The sequence below is a fragment of the Antennarius striatus genome, chromosome 1 (genome assembly GCF_040054535.1).
Source record: "Antennarius striatus isolate MH-2024 chromosome 1, ASM4005453v1, whole genome shotgun sequence".
NCBI classification, from domain to species: domain Eukaryota; kingdom Metazoa; phylum Chordata; class Actinopteri; order Lophiiformes; family Antennariidae; genus Antennarius; species Antennarius striatus.
In genome coordinates this window covers 20,317,700-20,339,613 of record NC_090776.1, presented here as the reverse complement: position 1 = coordinate 20,339,613, position 21,914 = coordinate 20,317,700, and the positions used below count along the sequence as shown (strand labels likewise).

General features: G+C 40.6%; 1 protein-coding gene across 1 annotated transcript; it reads right to left on the bottom strand.

The window, feature by feature from the left end:
- Positions 1-10,375: 10,375 nt before the first annotated feature.
- Positions 10,376-15,314, bottom strand: gatm (glycine amidinotransferase (L-arginine:glycine amidinotransferase)). Its single transcript, XM_068318358.1, has 9 exons — positions 15,179-15,314; positions 14,150-14,368; positions 13,803-13,998; positions 12,738-12,928; positions 12,347-12,484; positions 11,952-12,116; positions 11,763-11,826; positions 11,570-11,686; positions 10,376-11,419 (listed from the first exon to the last, which is right to left on the bottom strand). The coding sequence occupies exons 1-9, from the start codon at positions 15,245-15,247 to the stop codon at positions 11,307-11,309; spliced, it is 1,272 nt and encodes a 423-aa protein (XP_068174459.1). The 5' UTR covers positions 15,248-15,314; the 3' UTR covers positions 10,376-11,306.
- Between the last annotated feature and the right edge of the window lie 6,600 nt (positions 15,315-21,914).

Here is a 21,914-nt window from a genome sequence, read left to right as displayed (position 1 = left end):
TTCCAAACACGAATAATTTCAACACAACACAACATACCCCAAATATTTTATTTTACTAGTCCCTATGCATAATAATGGTGTAACAGTGTAGTGCTGAGAAACATTATCTAATAAATGAAAATAAATAAGAAAAATAAAAAATAATGACTTTTTTTCTAAATCAAGATTAAAATAGCAGCATGTTTCACAATTTTCAAATAAATTCAGTAATAAGAACGCCTCAAGTAAACATTTTGTGAAGTTTTGAGCAGCTGCAGGGGGGGGGGGGGGACGAGGCGGCTTCAGCTGATCCATTCTCTAATCATTCTGTTTTTCTGATGATAGATCCTCTGCTCACACGTTTATTTGAAATTGCATTTATTCACATTATTGTTTCCCTTGAACACTGTAGCGCTGTGTGGTCCTTATCCACTTTGTTATGACTGATGAGAGTCTGCAGCCTGTCAGGGACACGATTTCTGAGATTTACTCTTTTAAACCTCAATTCTCAGGTCAAAGCTCACCTTAACAAGAATTCCCACTGCTCTGACTTTTATTTTTTTTCAGTGTCTCGGGCTAAGAGGACACCCAAATAATTTCCAAAATTATTAATTCTGTGCAATAATAATGAACATAGGACATATATTAATTATGTTATTATTTTGTTTTGGGTTTTTTTTTACAGCAAACAGATTCAAGAAAAACAAAAACATTTTAATGAAGATCTCTAAAATTGATAATTATGAGTCTTTGCCCTCTTGTGGACAAGCAATGCAACAGATATAATATTTCCTGCTACTTATTCACTAACAATACCCTAACACCACTATCCAGTATCTATTACCTATAAACACACACACACACACAGACACACACACACACACACACACATTGGTCATTCTGAAACCTGGATTGCTCTTTGTCCCTTGCATGTTCTAATTCTTAACACTTCCTGTGGTGGACAGTCATCGTTTAGTTTTAAGCAAACAATCATGAGTATTCCAAAGTTGGTTTTGACAGAACATGAACAGAAACGAAAACATCAGTAAGATTAAATCACCGCCTTAATGTTAAAATGTTAAGTGTTGAATATAAACCCCTGTCAGAGTTGAGACAGACGGTCAGCAGCTTGGATTCTCTACAAATCTTCAGTAAAATTGGATACATGATTCACAAGGGGATGACATATTTACTCTTGAACTCGCTGCACTTTTGCACATTTGTGTGTGTTTGGCTGTCATCACTGTACTTTGTACCGTTTATACAGTATTTATTACGAGCACTGCAGACTTTTTTGTCTGTTTAATTGTTACCTTTATTTGATTTTAAGTCTCACAAAACTTGTGGATTCATTTTCACTGTACACAACTTCTTTCACTTCTGTTTTGTGTTTCAAATGTATTGTACAAATAAAATGATTTGTCTTGACCCGTTCTGCATTACTCTTGTGCTGGGACCCTGTAAAATTAGACTTCCAATATGTCAATGTGTGGTTAACTATCAGGATGCCTTTAGTGCTTAACTATAAAATGAAGATGTGAATTTCAAGGTTTTTTTATACTAATAAGTAGTCTAAAGCAAGCAAGTTTGCATATTTACTGTAATGGAGATCACAGCATTGATTTGTTTTGTAAAAATTCATCGGACAATAACGGAAGCATCTGTAGGCCAGTTATTTTTTACCAAAACAAACTCCTGAATTAAAGGGGTCATAGTATGAAAAACACGCTTTTTTTATAGTTTGTACATATATAGTGGTCCTCAATAACCCTACCAACTCCTAGAATTAGGAAAGCAAACGGGTCCCATATTGGCTGTTCATTTAACCTTTCAGTCTCCAAAATCACAATGAGACTTTTTTCATCAATCTCCAACTAATAAAATTAAAACGACACATTTTTTACAATAGACTAGATGAAAAACATGTCAAACGATGTTAATGACAAACGTCATTGACATTGATAAATTTAGGTTTATTTCTGATCACTTGTGCTTTCAAAGTTAAATGGTAATGATGAATTCATACATATCCGACAACATAAACCGTTTGGCAGTGAGAGGAACGCTGCAGGCTGGCTGACCACAGATCACATTGTGCCGAATGAACGAGGAATTCTAGTGATCCATACAAAACACAAGTCCAAAGACAAAGTTTCCATTCCATTGAGCTACAGTGAATAACATACATGCTTGCAGTATTACAGTGAGTTAGTTACTGTAAATTGCAGGGCCCTGTTTTGTCTGCTTTTCAAGGTCATTATAAACCTATGGGAATCCAAGGACTTGAATAGTCTACCTCACAGTCCTGCACCCTTTTTCTTTTCGGACAATGTGAGTCATTTCAGCACCAAGTTCCTGGGTGTGCACATCTCCGAGGACCTGTCCGGGGACCGCAACACCGCATCACTGGCCAAAAAAGCCCAACAATGCCTCTACTTCCTCCGTAAACTGAGGAGAGCGAGAGCCCCACCCCCCATCATGCTCACCTTCTACAGAGGCACCATTGAGAGCATCTTAACCAGCTGCATCACACTGTGGTCCGGCGCCTGCACCGTTTCTTGCCGTAAGACCCTGCAGCACATTTTGAGAGCAGCTCGAAAGATCACTGGTGTCTCTCTCCCTTCCCTCACAGACATGTACAACACCCACCTCACCCGCAAAGCCATCATCATTGCAGGTGCACCCCTTTCAGCCTGCTGCCATCAGGTAGGAGACTGCAGAGTCTGCAGACCAGAACCAGCAGGCTCAAGGACAGTTTCTTTCACCAGGCGGTCAGGAGGTTCAACTCCCTCCCTGCTCTGCCCCCTGCTATAGCCTTGAACTCTACCCTCACACTTCCCTGCCCTCCCCCCAGCACCTGACTATCTATCTCTCTCTCCCCCCATCAACTCAGGGACTACGCACACGTCACTTCCCCTTCGGGATTAAAGAGTGTATAGAGATGTTTACCATCCCTTGTGTTTTGTCCAATACTCCGTGCTGTACTGTCTGCTGTACTGTCTGTGTTGTACTACTGCCTGTTGTACTGCTTGTGTTGTCCTGCCTGTGTTGTCCTGCCTGCGTTGTACTGCCTGTGTTGTACTACCTGTGTTTTCCTGCCTGTTGTACTGTCTGTGTTGTACTGCCTGTTGTACTGCCTGTTTACCGTGGGTCTGTTCTATCAATATAACAAACTGATCAGCATTTTCTGATTGGCTGCATTAAAAAAATGCTGATGGAAGTTAGCATTTTTTACGTTAATATGACACAAGCCATCAGTAAATGTCTCACAGCCTCACACTCCTGACACGCTACGATAAGTAGGGTCATCCCCAAAGTGACATGTAGGTCCACACAAAATATCATTACAACACTGATTGTACGGGCACCTATGGGCAATTTGGAGTGATTAATTCACTGAGGGTATATGTTTTTGCAGGTGAGGGGAAGCTGGAGAACCTGGAGACAACCCACGAAGACAAAGGGAGAACATACAAACTGCACAGAGCGTAGTTCCAGTGTAGTTCCAGTGTAAACCGTTAAGATCACTTGTGATTCACGCGATCGCTCTGAATTCAAACAGTTTACGATAAACTTTTGCTTTCTAAATACTACATGCTACAGTACCGAAGAGCAAAGAAGGGGGTAATTGTCAGTCAGAGGCAGAGTCGTAATCAGTGAGATCGTCGCCACTACCACTATCTTCACTAGCCTTTGCTTTATCATCCATGATAAACAGTATCCAAAGTACAAAGCCACCACAGAGACAACATACAACAACAAACAGCAACAACAAGAGGATAGACGAGGGCTTGAGATGCACAAACACATCTCCAGCGTTTGTGCACGTGCCGCCATATCCGTACAATAGCCGTACAATAGCCGGATATGGCGGCACGTGTTTGTACTTATCTTTGAATGTTCGTAAGTCAAATGTTTGTAAGTTGAGAACTGCTTGTACTTTAATTTGTGTTTTCCATGTTAACAAATAAAGTTAGTTTCCAAACGATATAATTGATAAAGTTGACCCATACATGTATATTGAACAAGAGGTGCCAGTGTGTCTAAAGATTGTAGGGTTGATGGCTCAGTGTATTTGTCTGAGTTAATGGTTACGTTTATTTTTTTGTGTTTAATTCTATTCTACAATTCTACAACATAAAATTTGAGACAACTTTACTGATTATTCTAATCTATTTGTCTAACTAGAGTAGTATCCTCTTTAGACGAGTACAGTAGTATTTTTCAGCTACTTAAGGTGCGAACCTGTTGATCCTGTCTGGTTAACACTTCTGGACCTAAATCAGATGCACATTACAGCTGGTGTCCTGCAGAAATGGAGACCTGATCATTACCCCTACACCCCCTACACACCACCTTCTCCCAGCAGAGAAGCACCTTCAGCAGCAGCCTGCTGTCACACAGCGCCTCCACAGAGAGGCTGAGGTCCTCCTTCGTGCCCTGTGCCATCAGGGGGAGGTGGCAAGGTCTTCACGCGGTGGAATGGAGGGGATGAGCCTGTGCTGCAGTGTAGTGGGGCCAAGGTGTTGGGATGTTTTGAAATTAGATAGTGACGCCTTTTATTTTTGACCATTGTGAGATATATATTAGATGTTGTGATATGTAATAGTTGTGACATTAGATAGATTTTGTGATATTAGATAGATATTAGATGTTATGATATTAGATAGTGATGCCTTACTTTGTTAGAAGGGTGTACCTTACCCACCATGTTGGCCTCTTGCTAATTTTCACTTGCACTTTTTATTTTTATTAATGCTATATTATTTTATTTTATACTGTTTATATTTTAGTGATAATTTATCTATCTATCTATCTATCTATCTATCTATCTATCTATCTATCTATCTATCTATCTATCTATCTATCTATCTATCTATCTATCTATCTATCTATCTATCTACTAGTTATCAATGAATATTGATAACTGCTGCATTGCACAATTGGATAGCTGCACAAAGAAAGCAGTCCATATGAAGAATGACTGTTCAGCTGTGGAGATAATCATCTTGTCTTCACGTGATCCTGTCCTGACAGACGGTCACCTTCAGTCCAGAGTGTGACACCACAGCTGTAGCCAGACAGCGTTGGCCCAGTAGAACCTGATCCAAGCCACACTGTGGCAAAGGTGAAGCAGTTAAATAGGCAGCATGCTTGCGTTGACTGTCAGAGTACTGTACATAGTCAGTACCATATATGTCGACTGCCAGAAAACTGCTCAGGTCCCATGGAAGGCATTTACTGTCACAGCAGGGTTAGAAAAGAGTTAATGAGACAAAAGGTACTAAAATTTAAGACGGACATAACATAAACTCCTCGCAGTAATAGTCAAGCTTTTAAAAGGAGTAAAGAAGTTGATATTGGTTAGCTGGGCCTTCACTATGTTGCCTTCTCAATATAAATATAATGTTTTCTGCTGAAATATAATGACATTTAATTCACTGTGACTTGTTTGAAACTTTTTTAAATTGTGCTGTGTACACTTCTTACCACTAGATGGCAGCAGAACGTAGCAGACGTCAAGAGATTTCAATTAAACGCTTTTGCTGATTTTAGATTACATTCTAAATGTCATCTTCTTGCAAAGTACATAGATTAAGATTGAGACAGCAAAGTGCCAAAGTCAAACAATACACTTAGTACTATAAGATGCTAAATATATATTTTTTTTTATTTGGCAAGAGTTAGGTATGATGTTTAATATAAAGCAGAAAGGTCGGCCCTTACAATGAGAAAAAACATCAATGGCAGGATCACTTGTTCATTTTGTAAATCTTTTGGCTTTTTCTGGTCTTCAGTTGTGATCTACTGAATTCTCTTTGTAAGCACAATACTTTATGGACCCTTGTAGTATCTCAGGCAGACAGACAAACATTAATTTATTCTATTTAATTTCATTTTGGCGAATGGTCCATCTACACAGAAACTAACTGTTAAGTTACAGAATCACTCAGATATCCAACGTTTGTTAGATATCAGCTAAATAGAGCAAATAGAACACTTTGTTCTCAAATGTGAAAAAAATCCCCAATAATTGAAGCATTGTTTGTTGTTCAGTTGTAAATAATTGACTTGGATGGAGTAACTGATGCAATATTTTTCCGACTGATGATATGATGCTGGTTAATGTTTCCAAACATAATTGTGTTATAATAAATGTGTCATGGAGCAAACTGGTGACATATAAACCAGTTGGACAGACGTAAATTTATGATGCCTGAGTGAAACAGAATGGTTGACTTCATTCAGCTGGAGGTGGGAGAATATGTGTGTGTGTGCGCGTGCGTGCGTGTGTGTGTGTGTGTGTGTGTGTGTGTGTGTGTGTGTGTATATATATATATATATATATATATATATATACATACATATATACATACATACACACACACACACACACACACACACACACACACACAACATGGAGGGACAAGCCCCTACACGGTATGTACCACCGTCAGATAGAGGAAGTGGCTGATATCAAGAAGACCTACCAATGGCTGAATAAAGCTGGACTGACAGACAGCACAGAGGCACTGATCATGGCAGCACAAGAACAGGCCCTAAGTACAAGAGCAATAGAGGCCAATATCTACCACAGTAGATCTGACCCAAGGTGCAGGCTATGTAAAGAAGCCCCAGAGTCAGTCCAGCATGTGGTAGCAGGGTGTAAGATGCTTACCAGCTCAGCATACATGGAAAGGCACAACCAAATAGCTGTGATAGTATGGACTAGAAGTACCTAAATCCCAATCAGCTTCCAGACCGACAAACAGCTGCTGGCTAACAAACCGGACATAGTGGTGATGGACAAAGAGCAGAAGAGAGCAGTGGAGATAGATGTGACGATTCCAGCTGACGCCAACATCAGGAAGAAGGAACACAAAAAGAATAGATACCACCCCACAAGGGTGAGAGGGACTTTTTAAAAAATATATATACTATACACACAAACGTATATATGTATATCTAGTCAATCCTGTATATACTGTATATAGTATATACAGGATTGGCTATATACTGTATATATTAGGATGTTGCTGTACCCTAGAACCCTAGAATCTGGAAAAACAACAGTTCCTGTATGGACAGTACGACAGAACATTGTCCAAGAGTCATAATAAACCTAATTCGTTTCAAATTATCGCCCGTCATGATGTAACAAAAGGAGTGATTGATGGAGTGATTGACATATCCTGAGCCCATCTGCGAGAACACCCACCCCCCCTCTCTGCCCTGCCCTGTGGTGAAGTTTGGTTTCAGGCTAAGGTAGCAGTGTGTGGCAGAGAAATGGCTGAGAGCTAGACACTGAAAGTTCCTCTCAAGCTGTTGAAGTCAGCTAGCACTTGGCTAACTAGTTAACTCTGCTTTGCTTTATGTATGTGTGTATGTGTCTGTGTATCGTGTATCCTCAGCATCATAACAAACAAGCACACACACATCCACACGCCACTTTTTATGTAATTTACAGTTGATTATGACCATAAGTAAAGTCAGCTTGTATTTGGTTCAAGAGTGAGTTCCACTTCGGTCCGTGTTTGTGTGGCCTGACTCTGTTTGCTGGTATGATTGTGTATGACGCACAATTAGCCTTATAGCGAACGCATACACACACACACACACGCAAACACATTCACACACCTCACTTTTCTATCTTATTTACAGTTACTTATGAATATGAGTGAAGTGCTTTGGACATACTTAATTAATTCCCGAAGTGGGAATCTATTTTTGTTATAGTTATTCTGCTCCAGGAAAAAGAAAAAAAGAGAATGTCAGAATAAGGTGAATTTAAGAATGAAGAACTAAAAAGAAAACTTAATAAAAAGAGAATAGATAAGAGAATAAGAATTTATACACAGGTATATACAGTATTTCATAGCTTCCATTCGTCCTCCTCCTCACTGTGACATAGGGTTAGCGGACGGAGGTCATGTAGGGATGGTCTCCAACAGTTCAATGTAAATTCATGAGAACAATGCAAGACCTCCATGTTTGGTTTTACCACTCTGGTACCATCCATGTTGGCACAAAGTCTGGAAGCCCTCAATGCAGCTGTGTGAAACTCATTAAAAAGAATATAATAAGGAACCTTTGAAAATACTTGTTTAGTACCATGAACTTGAGTTGCAGGATTTTCATTTTTGTAACCATGAATTAACAGATATTATATAAAGATGATGTTTGACATCAAGGAACCATCACCTTATCGTGGTGGAGAGGTTAGTGTGCCCTAAGGACCCAGAGAGCTATGTTGTCAGGAGTCTTGTACTTCTAGTAGGGTCACCCAAGGCAAACAGGTCTCAGGTGAAGGGCCAGAAAAAGAATGGTTCAAAAGATCCCATGAAAAATCAGAAAGGGAAAAATGTGACCCTGCTCGGAGGAAGCCTGGGGCCCACGTCTGGAGCCATGACTGGACGCAGGGCCCGTCAGCGAGCGCCTGGTGGCTGGGTCTGCCACGGGGCCCGGCCGGGCTCTGCCCGAAAAGGCAACGTGGACTCTTCTCACCCCTGTGGACCCACCACCCACAGGGCAGACCGATGGGGTTGGGTGTGCTGCCATATGGGTGGCAGTGACGACAGGGGGTCACGACGGACCAGACCAGGGCGGCAGAAGCTGGCTTTGGGGACTTGGAATGTCACCTCACTGGCGGGGAAGGAGCCGGAGCTTGTGTTGGAGGTGGAGCGCTACCAGTTGGATCTGGTGGGGCTTACCTCCACGCATAACCTCAGTTCTGGATCCAAACTCCTGGATAGGGGTTGGACGTGGTTTTACTCCGGACTTGCATCAGGCGTGAGGCGCAGGGCAGGTGTGGGGATACTCACAAGCCCCCGGCTGAGCGCTGCTGTGTTGAGAGGGTTGCTTCCCTACGCCTTAAGGCTGTGGGGGGGGGAACTCTGACTATTATTTGTGCATACGCACCAAATATTAGTTCAGAGTATTCGGCCTTCTTGGGGTCCCTAAATGGGGTCCTTGATGGGATCCCTGCAGGGGACTCCATTGTTCTCCTGGGGGACTTCAATGCACACGTCGGCAATGATGGAGAGACTTGGAGGGGCGTGATTGGGAGGAATGGCCTCCCTGATCTAAACCCGAGCGGTGTTATGTTGTTGGACTTCTGTGCTAGTCACGGATTGTTCATAACTAACACCATGTTTGAACGCAAGGATGCTCATAAGTGTACTTGGTACCAGAGCACCCTGGGTCGGAGGTCAATGATCGATCTTGTGATTGTATCATCTGACCTCCGACCGTGTGTTTTGGACACTCGGGTGAAGAGAGGGGCAGAGCTGTCAAATGATCACCACCTGGTGGTGAGGTGGGTCTGTTGGCGAAGGAAACCTTTGGATAGACCTGGTAAGCCCAAACGAGTAGTGCGGGTGAACTGGGAACGTCTGGAGGAGGACTCGGTCCACAAGGCCTTCAATTTGCACCTCTGAAGGAGCTTCTCGTGCATCCCTGTGGAGGCTGGGGGCATCGAACCTGAATGGTCGATGTTCAAATGTTCCATTGCTGAAGCTGCAGCTGACAGCTGTGTTCTCAAGGTCTTGGGTGCCTCAAGGGGCGGTAACCCTCGAACACTGTGATGGACCCCGGTGGTCAGGGAAGCCGTCCGACTGAAGAAGGAGGCCTTCAGGGGCATGTTGCCCCTGAGGACTCCTGAAGCAGTTGCAGGGTATCGACAGGCCAGAAGGACTGCAGCCTCGGCTGTGATGGAGGCAAAACAGAGGGTGTGGGAGGAGTTTGGAGAGGCCATGGAGAAGGACTATCGGACGGCACCAAAGTTGTTCTGGAGGACTGTCCGACACCTCAGGAGGGGGAAACGGGGGACCAACCAAGCTGTATACAGCAAAGATGGGACACTGTTGGCTTCGACTGAGGAGGTTGTCGGTCGGTGGAAGGAACACTTTGAAGAACTCCTGAATCCAACTACCCCAACTGACCCGTCCTCTGTTGCAGAGGCAGAGCTGTAGGATGATGGGGGATCCGAGTCAATCTCTCGGGGCGAAGTCACCGAGGTAGTTAAACAACTTCACAAGTGGCGAGGGGCTCAGAGTAGAGCCGCTGCTCCTTTGCGTGGAAAGGAGTCAGCTGAGGTGGTTTGGTCATCTGGTGCGGATGCCTCCGGGACACCTCCCTAGGGAGGTGTTTCTGGCACGTCCAGCTGGGAGGAGACCTCGGGGCAGACCCAGGACCAGGTGGAGGGATTATATCTCAACACTGGCCTGGGAACACCTTGGGATCCCCCAGTCAGAGCTGGTGGATGTGGCCTGTGAAAGGGAAGTTTGGGGCTCCCTGTTGAAGCTGTTGCCCCCGCGACCCGACTACGGATAAGATGGAATGGAATGGATGTTTAACAATAAATGCGCAATAATTAAATGTGACGCACTTCTTTTTAACTTGCATTTAATAGTTTTGCATAACACAGCTTTAATTTACCTTGAATTCATAAGAAATAACAAGGAAGTAAACATTTTATATCCAACTAGATAAGCTCCAAAGGATGAGTAAATGTAAATTTTCACAACATTATTGAAGCATATTTGCTTTGCACACAACAGCAGTCAAGCAATGAAAAATGACAAGTAGCATATAACTGGCCCAGATTTTCAATAGATGTAAACAGAAGAGGCAAAGGTACACAATATCTGATATGGATGCATACATGAATGTAAAAATATAAAAAAGCAACATTTTTTTCGGGAAGTCCAATAAGGAAACTTGAAAACATTCTTTTTTTTCAAATAATATACTGGCTATATAAACTATTAATATTCAATGACCTAACTAAAAACTTTTACACATTTCTTAGAATAGAAAATATTTTTGGAAAAACATAAAGTGAAGGTTTCATGACTTTTCATGAGGAGGTAGCTTTTTTCCTCCTGTGTCCTTGTCTGATGATTTTCACATACCAAATTGTACCTTGTCTTCAAAATCATTATGACTTTCAGATGTTTAAGTTATAAATCATTCAGCTTCACAATTGCCAGGCCAGAAATGCAGTTAATATTGAGATTTTCAAGTGATGAAGTGATTTATTGCTATTGAACGTACTTTGTATGTAAATGTGACCAAAGCTGTTTGTAAATACACAGCAATGTCAGATCAAAAGTTGGAAGAAAAAAACTGTGAAGCGTTTAATTTTCCTTGGCAGCAAATAAGTGTAGTTTTGAAGCGAGTAATTTTGCAGAATTTCCCACTCTTAATTCACCCGTGAATACATGCATGATTCATTGGCAATAAACTAATTGACAGTTTCAGTGCTATTAAGAGATTGAGGCTATGATTTTTCAAAGCTCAATATAAACTGCCTATTTCTGGCAAGGCTAATAGAAGTAGGACTGCAAGGTACCACGGCGGCGGACATCAGTTGTCCAGCAGTGGAAGCCGCCACCCAGGGAATTGGCATGACGAATGCTCACCTTTATGGTTTTGATACCTGCAACAAAAAAAACAACACTTTTTGACCCCAGTACACAGCAGACAGGTCTTATTTTCTGAAAGTAATAACTTAAAGTAGAACATTTTCTAGTAAATTTATTCAAAATATCTGTTAATATTAAAAATAAAATGGAAAATATGGACTTACCAAGATTTTCAAACATTTTTTGAATGGTGCTTTCATTGGCATCGACCATAACGCGCTTCTCATCCAACATCAGAACGTTCATGGACAACCATTTGGAGGACATCCACAAGGGGTGGTCTACATAGATAAAGAAGTCCTCTTTTAGTCAATGTATAATATATAAGAGAAGGTAAGTTATAGTTGAAGTACCCACCATCAGGAATCAGAGGTGTTGGAGGTTTCACAATTGTCCAGCCAGCTTTCTTGAACATGTCAACCTGAGGTAAAAATCAAACGGAAACGCAAAATCATGGAACAATTTTATGTTGAGCAGTTAGTCCACAAGAGTGCAGCACAGGGTGAAAAAAAAACAGAAGACAGAAAGCTTCTCTTCTGTAAGTACCTGTTTACAGGGACGATCAGGGTTTGACAGTACCAATCCCGGCCCGATGATGTTAAAAGTGGCATCAATGTGCATGGGGTTGGGGTCCTTGAATGAGACTATGTGGATCTTATAGTCTGGAGCCAGATGACGACGCATCCATTCAATTCCCATGTAGTTTGTAACCTGCAAAGAAATGAATGAGAATTCAGATGAAAGAAGTCCAGAATAATTCTATGTATTTATGTTTTATCTGGATGAATGGTAATAGTTCATTGAGGAAACTACTATTGCATTCCACTAGTAAATATTTCTTTCTCTATCTTTGCTTCTGCATGTGACCGACATTTGAGACAGAAAGAATTTGCTACTCCATCACATTGCAGACATAGCTGTAAGCTAAAAACCCTTCACACCTGACTCCTCTGGACAAAAATATCCCTCCCAGCTCGGATGAAATCAGCAGCATCAAAGCAGGGTTCGTATTCTGTGGTCACAAACTTCCCCTGGGCAGCCAGTTTGTGTCTGTCCTCCACTGTTCGTATCGGGTATTCCTGAATGACAACATATCATTTTGATTTTCAACCTGGGAACCATATATTGATGTATAAAATCTTGGCAGGGAGTGCAACAAAAATAGCACAGAGCAAAGTGTTCAGAGGTCACATGAGGATGTTAAACAAAGCCTTTTCAACCAACGTTATCATAAAGTTAATCGTCTCATTGCATAAAGAAATCATCATACAGTTAATGTGTGGCCAAGTCTGGATTTACAATATCGATAACTCAATTTCCCCTAAGCCTCACCTGATCATAGAGCTCATTGGCCATGGTGGGTTTAGGAGCAGTGGTCCATTTAGCACCTTTTCTGAAATATTCCTTGATCAGAGGTCTGTAGGCTCGGTACTCAAAGAAGCGAGACCTCCAGGCCATAGGAGCTTCGATAATCTCATTTCCCACAACAAGAAGGATGTCTCTCGGCATGGCAGCATACATACCTGCAACAGGCAACATTAAACTCTAAGTTTCCATAGGATTTTCTTATAAAATACAATGCAATGCTTCAACATTGTTCTCATATGCAAATAAATGTGTGACCTGTACTGTAGGTATAAATACTAGAAATATTAAGAGATAATTCTTAAAAGATAATAAAGAAATAATAAGTTTCTGCGCCTTTTCTGTCAAATGGCTCTCTCACAGAGAGGATGCAGCTATTGGTAGCATCAGGTTTAAGCAGATGTTGTATCCATCCCCTAACTACTGATAGTGTCTAGTTAGGGGACACCGTATGTCGGATTTTCGCTTGCATGTCAAACAAAAATATGCTTTTATCTCAAACATCAAGCAGCTTGTATGTCAAGCATAAGCAGTTATGTTGATTTCTATAATCTACAACTGAACAACTTGTGTGTTGTTTTTTCATAAACTGATTATATGCCTTGTACACAAAACTTGCAAGTAACTAGAGATGAGACATATTGAAGCCAACAATGTAAAGGGTTAGGGTTAGGATTTTTTTTTTTTAACCGATATCGTAATAAATTATTGTGTAATCAGCCAAAACTTATTACTTTATGGTTTCAGGACTTTAATTGCATTATTGGCCAGTTATTATGTTATTGGCCTATTATATTTCCAAAAACAGCCAAATTTATTACATTATCTGCTGCTATTACATTAGTGGATTTTGAGTCAAATGCAGCCTTTAATATTCATGGAACGTTATGGAGAGGAATTTGTAGAACTTGTAATACTTTGAGTATAAAGTATCTTTTCACACCCATTTTCCTCATATATTATATACATGAATGGATGTTGAAACTGAAGCTGAATGAGTCAGTAATAGCTCTGCTTCAGTGCTGTTGCTACCTGATGAGGTGAAGTCTGGTGTTTTGTAGTCTTGTGACCAGTCGTTGAGTTCTGGCCTCCTCACAGTGACACCCTCATGGCGTAGAATATTGCACATTTCTTCAATCTCAGCGACGGCTTTCTTTAAGTGGTCCTCAGGAAAAGAGTGTCCCCCATATTTCTGATAGAAGGGCCAATACTTCTCATATGTGTTGGCCTGTCGAGGGTGTTCAGAATATGACAACGTGAAATTAATCTGACTAATAATTCAAATGAAGCATCATGTAGTGTTGATACTTCATCATACAGCAGCAGTAGGACGTAATATGCATGTTTTACATAAAATGCATCTCAATATCACCACTTACTTTCACTTCCACGGTGAAGGCAGGGACATGGGCATTTTCAGCACGACCTACAATCACCTCTTCAAGAGGATCCCACTCATTGTAGCTGGAAACAGGGCATTGTTGCTCAGTGGGTTCAGTAACATGTTCCTCAAAAACTGCATGCTGCGTCTGTGCGGCTGCAGCACTAGAAGTGCTCTGGAAGAGCTTCTGGGTCCATCCAGACACAGATCGGCCAAGCTGAGGGCGGAAAAATGACTTGTTGTTTAATTTTGTGTTGAAATGTGTTGCAGGAAAAAGTTTGGATAGACATTCCCTTTCATTTGAACAAGATGCAGGGTCCGGAAATACATCCACAAATAAGTAGAGAATGAATAGAAGAAGTAGGGTATGAAAAATGCTTAATCTAATGTGTTTTTTTTTACAACTTATATAGTTTATATTTGATTACAATGCGTCCGACCTTCATTTATTTATTGCTCTTTTTTTTTTTTAAGTTTTATGTCAGTGACATTCAGAATGAGCTGTTATTGTTAAATACACGGCAGCTCACATACATCAATAAACTTAAACGGTAGAAAAAATTAGATAAGAGTAATGTTTTGACCTTGGACATAGATAAAATAGATAAATGCCCTCAGTTTATTTGCTGTCGGTGAAGTCGAGACGCGTTATCTCCAGCAGCGCCTGTGTTGGATCAGAACCAGAACCAGTGTCCCGCAGTAATAAAAGGAAAGAAAACACTGAGAAAATAAAAACATATCAGTCATTTCAAATGATTTCTAGACAACTTGACAGCCAATATTTTATTTTTAGCCCAGCTGGTGCTAGTCTGGAAAGCGTTTTCGGGATTTTCCTAATTTAAATCCCTAAAAACGCGATGAATTCTTTAAAAATTGAGCTCCAGTGAGAAGAAGCGGTTTAGTGACCAAAATGTCAACATATATTTTATTCAAGTTGATTTACATGTGCTTTTTAAACAAAATAAAATGGTCTTTCTTTTTTTTTCCCCTAAAATTTATAGTAAAATGAAACCACCATAATACCAACCATGGCTCCGATCAGATGGGCAGCCTCGGCCCCCCTGCTACCTCCTCTCAGACACCTGACTCGCAGCATTGTCCAGTAAAATGGTGAGTGTCAGTAAAATCACACAGCAGTGCAGGATCCGTGTCACGGTTTGGTCCTGGGTGGAGAAGCTCCAGCTTTATAGGAGTCGGTCTCAGTCGATCTCAGGTCATTGGTCGCCGTCGCGTTTGGGCGCAGCGTGACCCGACAAAAAATGTGTCTGAAACCAGATCCCTGGCGCCAGCAGGTTCTCCTCAGGCCGGTTAGTGAGGTTAACAGAGAGCACATATTTCATTAATTGTTGCCAATGTATAGAAGGCATGTGTTCACTTGTTTGCATGGCATTATAAAATATAAATGAGTGGATTACATCTTGTTTTGTTTTGCAGAAAGGTTTATAAAATGAAATTTTCTGGTGACATAAAGTATAGATCTGTTAATACAACAACCAGGTGAATTTAATCCCATAGGTATCCCATTATATATGTTTTAATTCTCTCATTTCATTTGATTGCCGGTTAAACTGGACTTTAAAAAAAACATTATTGCACAACGCCCGATGAACAACAGTGTCAAACTACAAGTTTTCCTTAAAGGTAGTCATGATATACTTTATATGATACGGCACGTATGCTTTTCTGCTATCTGGTCTGAACACTCATTGACATCCAAGACTTACTTTATATCACCCAGACCTGAGGACCAGGAAATTCAGAGTTAAACACAAAAGAATACACAGAAGCCTGACTCCGAAATACTACCTTAAAAATGAATAAACCTTTAAAACATAGCTAGAATGTAAATAAAATTATTATATGATTGCACAAGAACATATCTGAACAAACATCATTCCAGAAGGTTCTTATATCTTAATAATAAAAAGTATATATAGATTAATTATTATTGAGTAAATATCTTAACAGCTTAATTATATGATTGCATAAATATCTTAACAATAGCATCAAACTGCATATTACGGTTATCTCATATTCAATATCATGTTATAGAGTGGGGCAAAGGGTGACAAAAGCGCTTCACGTAGGGAATGACCTCTCGCTTCCTTCATCGTGGTCGAGGTGAGATAATCAGTTTCACAATCTGACGTCCTCAGTGACTCCTGATATTACCTTTAAGGTCCCAGTCTAGATAGTGTCCAAGGGTTCAAAGGATGTCTGCAGCACCCAGTGGTGTGATATGTTAGTTTAAAGTTTAAAGTTATGTCAGCAGGCAGGGCTAATGCAAAAGAGCTGAAACATACAGCAAAGATCTCGAGCATGTAGTTAATTATCTTGTTCGATAAGGTATTTGTGGAACCAGAAAGATCTCAATGTTATGGATCATTTCAATCAAAAAAACAAAAGCTCCTATGTGTCAAGCAAACCAGGAAACACTTGGCCTCCTGTCATATATCTATGAATTGATTAAAATTTATAGTCTTAAAGTTGCACACCTGTCATGTTTATGATTCATTCTAAGGCTGCTCATCCATCCATCTTCTTGAAATTGGAAGATTACCAACTTCAAGACTGACAATTAAATGTTTCTCTTCTTCCTTTGCCAAATCCTTTTAACTCTCTTGAGAGATCTCCACTCTTCATTGTTCTCAAAATCTTTCCTTATGACCCTATCCTTTTGGGGTTTTTTGGGAGTGACAGTTTCCTGATCTGACTGACTGCTTGTACACTTACTCACCATTGGTTGTATGAAAGTGACTGAAGCTTTTTCCTGGCTCTTGTCAGCTCTGTGAGTCCATATATTTTTGATTATACGATCTGATCACCCCATGGACTCTACAGATTCCAGGGAATTTTATCTCTCATCTGACAGGAGGACAGATGACCCTTCATGCCACCAGTGACATCAACCCAACTCTCTCCTACGTTAGTGTCTGAATTCATTAACACAGTTTTGTATACTCACCTTTCCAAACCAAAGCATTCCTTAAGGTAAATCCATGATTGCCAAGCAGTCTTTAGACAATGAAAGCTGTGCCTTGTCTAATTGACCTTAACTGCAAATCAGTTAATTGTACTCATTCAGATGTATAGAAAACTCACCTCAACTCACAAAATCTTTTGTCAGATTGTCAACATTGACAGTCATAAATACCCGTCTGTCTTACTGCTGATGTGGAACACACAGACATTTTTTAAACCTGGTCCACACCCAAACTAAACTCTGCATTGCTTCATGAGCACAATGTGACATAAGCCTTAAACAAGTAAACCAGTTTAAATTCTGAATGGCTCTGTTTCTGACAATGGTATAAAGCTACTGCAGCTGTAATCAGGATGCAAAAGCTCCGCATGTTCTCACTGAAACTATAAGCAACCTCAGTAACCCCCCGAAGTACTGGTAGACCGTTAAATTATTTAATAAAAACTTTGTTAACTACTGTCTCTGGATTCCCCAATTGAATTTTTGCAGATTTTTATCATTATTTTTATTGTCGTCATGAGGCCTGATAAAGGCAGTGAAGCCACACGCAGCTGAGTCCTCTGAAAACGCACCCCCCCCCCACTGACAGAAAAATTTGCGTCCACATGACAATGTTTAAAAAAAAAATCAAATAAATTCACAAATGAATGACTGAAAAAACTGTATTGTCATTGGACAATGGACATAAAAACAGAGTTCCATGGACAATGAGATGAGGACTATCCCCACCCCACCTAGGTACATTTGTAACAAAAGAAAAATGACTAACAAAAAGAGACGGGGCAATTAAGAAATAAGGAAATATATAAACTTGACTCAATATTCAAGTTTCAAAAGTGTTTTTCGACATGTCTTTGACGTGAGTTACACACAAGAAATAGCCGCCCTGTGGCTTTGTTCAATGTGAAGCAGCAGTACCTCGGCTTCAACAACAAGATGGCTAAAACCGCCTGGAGGATAGTTGCCATCAACCTGATTTTAACTATGTCCATTCTCTTTGTATATGTAAACACGGGTCACAAACATATGACATAGTTTTCACTGTAATTTTCATTGCAGGCAAGATATACCCTGACTGAAAAAACCCATAACACATCACCTGTTTTGCATAACATTGAATTATTTCTCCTGTGAACTGCTATCTGTGATAGAACTTTGTGAAGCACAGGGTCTGCAGATCCTTTGTTAAAAATTTTCTGTCATCTCCTGTTATCCTCTTCACAGTCACCTGAAATATAACTATGCTTTACAAAACTTAGCACACTAATTATGAAATAAATTATTATTTTATTTTATTTAGCCAATCTTCTTCTTTTACTTTGGGCTTTTCCCTTCAGGGGTCGCCACAGCGAATCAACTGCCTCTATCTAACCCTGTCTTCTGCATCCTCTTCTCTCACACCAACTACCTTCATGTTCTCTTTCACTACATCCATAAACCTCCTCTTTGGTCTTCCTCTAGGCCTCCTGCCTGGCAGTTCAAAACATTCCTCTCCTTTCCAGGACAAACCTCCACCTCTCTAGCTTCTCCTCCACCTCTTCCCTGCTCTCACTACAGATCACAATGTCATCTGCAAACATCATAGTCCATGGAGATTCCTGTCTAACCTTGTCTGTCAGCCTGTCCATCACCATAGCGAACAAGAAGGGTCTCAGAGCTGATCCCTGGTGCAGTCCCACCTCCACCTTGAACTCCTCTGTCACACCTACAGCACACCTCACCACTGTCTTACAGTCTTTATACATGTCCTGCACCGTTCTAACATACTTCTCTGCCACTCCAGACTTCCTCACACAATACCACAGTTCCTCTCTGGGCACCCTGTCATAAGCTTTCTCCAGATCTACAAAAACACAATGCAGCTCCGTTTGGCCTTCTTTGTACTTCTCTATCAACATCCTCAAAGCAAATACTGCATCTGTAGTACTCTTTTTTGGCATGAAACCATACTGCTGCTCACAAATGTTCACTTCTGCCCTTAGTCTAGCTTCCACTACTCTCTCCCATAACTTCATTGTATGGCTCCTCAGCTTTACTCCTCTGTAGTTGCCACAACTCTGCACATCTCCCTTGTTCTTAAAAATGGGCACCAGCACACTTCTCCTCCATTCCTCAGGCATCTTCTCACTATCTAAGATCCTGTTGTACAACCCAGTCAGAAACTCTACTGCCACCTCTCCTAGACCATTCCAAACCTCTACGGGTATATCATCAGGACCGACTGCCTTTCCACTCTTCATCCTCTTCAATACTTTAACCAAATATTTTCACATGGTGTTGTTCAACCTTGCAAAGCTAATCAGTGAAAAACCTAAAACCAACAAGTACAGTATTTTAAAAAGATAGCATTACCTGAAGTAAATAAAAGAAAACATTCACAGAGAATATAGTTACACTTATCAGGATTTATGTCTGAAGAATCATATTCAAAAATGTATTTTTGTTGTGACTGCAATAAGCTGACACTGTACCTTCGACACAGTGCTGTGAAAGCCATGCCCTGCTCTGCCATCCTCTCATAAATTCCTTTACTTGAGACGTCTGCAGGATGCAGAGACAAACCACCGTGAACCGGTTGCAGCAGGTTGCAGAGTCAAACGCAGGCAGAGGTTAACTTCCTAAATTAACCTCTGCCTGCGTCTGACAGCTTGGCCCAGCTGGCTCACCAGAGAAGATGTCAAAACCCCAGGGCATACTCTGGTTCTCTGCATCATTATATGTACAGTAGACTTTTACAAATGTTTATTTTTGAGTTTTCATTTTCTCCTCTCACTGTATTTAGGAGAACACAGTCAGCCTAGTTGTATGACCATTCACAGTATCTAGTTGCATCACATGAACAGCGGTCTCAAGTTACCACATGACCACGTAGCAGTAAAAGGTTTGTCTGTATCTGGTCACCTCTCGGAATAGATGCTGCACAAGCTACTTGACCATATCAAGTAAGTGGCTGAACATCCAAGGGTCCCATTTATCATAATGAAATGTGTGTATGAATTATATATGTATGGTTTTGGGAGATAATATTTTCCTCCTTATATCACTGAGTTGATGCAAAGGGTCTTAATTTATCTGATTAATGTCTAAGAGGAATTTTATCAACTCACAATGTAACATTACTCAGTGTTCAAGATTTCCAGGGATCCATTTTCATCAATTGTGTTATGTTTTAATTATTGTCCCATGATCACTGATTATATATAAAAATGAAATGCATAAAACAGATGTTAGTCTGGGATTAGGCCCTGTTTCCATCCATAATCTCAAATCAAAAAACAGGCCAAACATGGCTCTGACTGCAAAGTCTTGTCAACTGCTTTTTAAACAACTTAGCCTGACCTCAAATGACATTTTCATGTTAGTGCAGGGAGTCTCCTCCTGTGTTCACATTGCGACACTGCCGTGTCTATGGTCATCCAATTTTGATAAATAAACACTGACTCACTGGAGCTCCTTTTGAGTTTTAGTCATTTTAGGCTGCCATAGTAGTTCTCCTTTATGAAAAAAATGAACAGTGAGGTCATGGATGGTGTTTTGAGTGCAAACTTGAGCCCATTGCTAATGCTGGTATTAAATCCTATTCACTTGACTTTCTATTTATCAGAATTTTTCTTTGAAATAGAGCAAATTTTAAGATATATAGTTTGTATTAGATAGGAAGAAAATAAAAACATGCAATACGAGAAGTTACTAGAGTTGTCAGACAAATACAGAACTAGATAATCAGACATATCAAATGAGGTTTAGTTGCAGTGTAAGGTATTATTTGAAAATACCTGAAGTTTATGCTTGAGTACAGTGTAGGATTAAATGCTTTTGATTTGGCTGATTGTGTTTTATGAAGTTGTGGACCTTCGTATGTATGTGTGCTGAAAATTATTAAGTCTCAAGTCATTAAACATAGTGACATCTACTGGCTTATAAAATTTTAACAGCCATTGAAGAGTTAAACCAAATCCATGACCTCAGTGTCCTCAGTGTTGGATGAAACCAAATCCAAAAGGAATCAAACCCAGATCCTTCTTGCTGTGTGGCAACAGCGCTACCCAGTGCACCATGACATCCACTCGCATAGAAAGAAATTTTTAGTCATGATGCTCCACAAGGTGGAGACAAATGTATGAGACTTTCTTCCAGATCCATCCATCCGTTGTTCAGCCTGGAGCCTTCTCGCTGTGAGACGTTTGTGTGAAATATAATGTGCAAGAAAGAATTTTCCCAGTTCAAGGATTAACAAAGGATCTTTTCCTATTCTTTCTACCCACTGCACCACCATCCTGTCCTTTCCACAAGATTTTGAATGCAAATCCTTTTTTAGCCACTGGAAAAAGTTAATGCAAATAAGATCACTAGACTTGCAATAAGTCAAGCCTCTATGCCTGCAAAACAGACAATTTGGGCTTGAAGAACAAGAAACACACTTAAATAATCCCCCTTGGGTAAAATATCTTTTCACTCTTATCGATATATTCCAAACATGCACACATATGTGTGTGGAGAGGCCCCTGAAACAAAAAGATGGTTGGTTCTGTCATGGGAATGGATTTGAAGTCCTTTGTGGAGAAATCAGAGAGGATGATGCTGAGGAAACTGATCAACCTCAGAATCAACATCTCTCACCCACTGCACACCACACTGGAGGCGTTGGAGAGCACCATCAGCCATAATCTGAGGGCAACTCCTCCCCTTTCTGCACATGGCAATACCCACTGATGTTACCATGTGCAATACTTACTGGTACTTGACATTCTATATTTATTTATTTAGTTTCGTTTTTTCT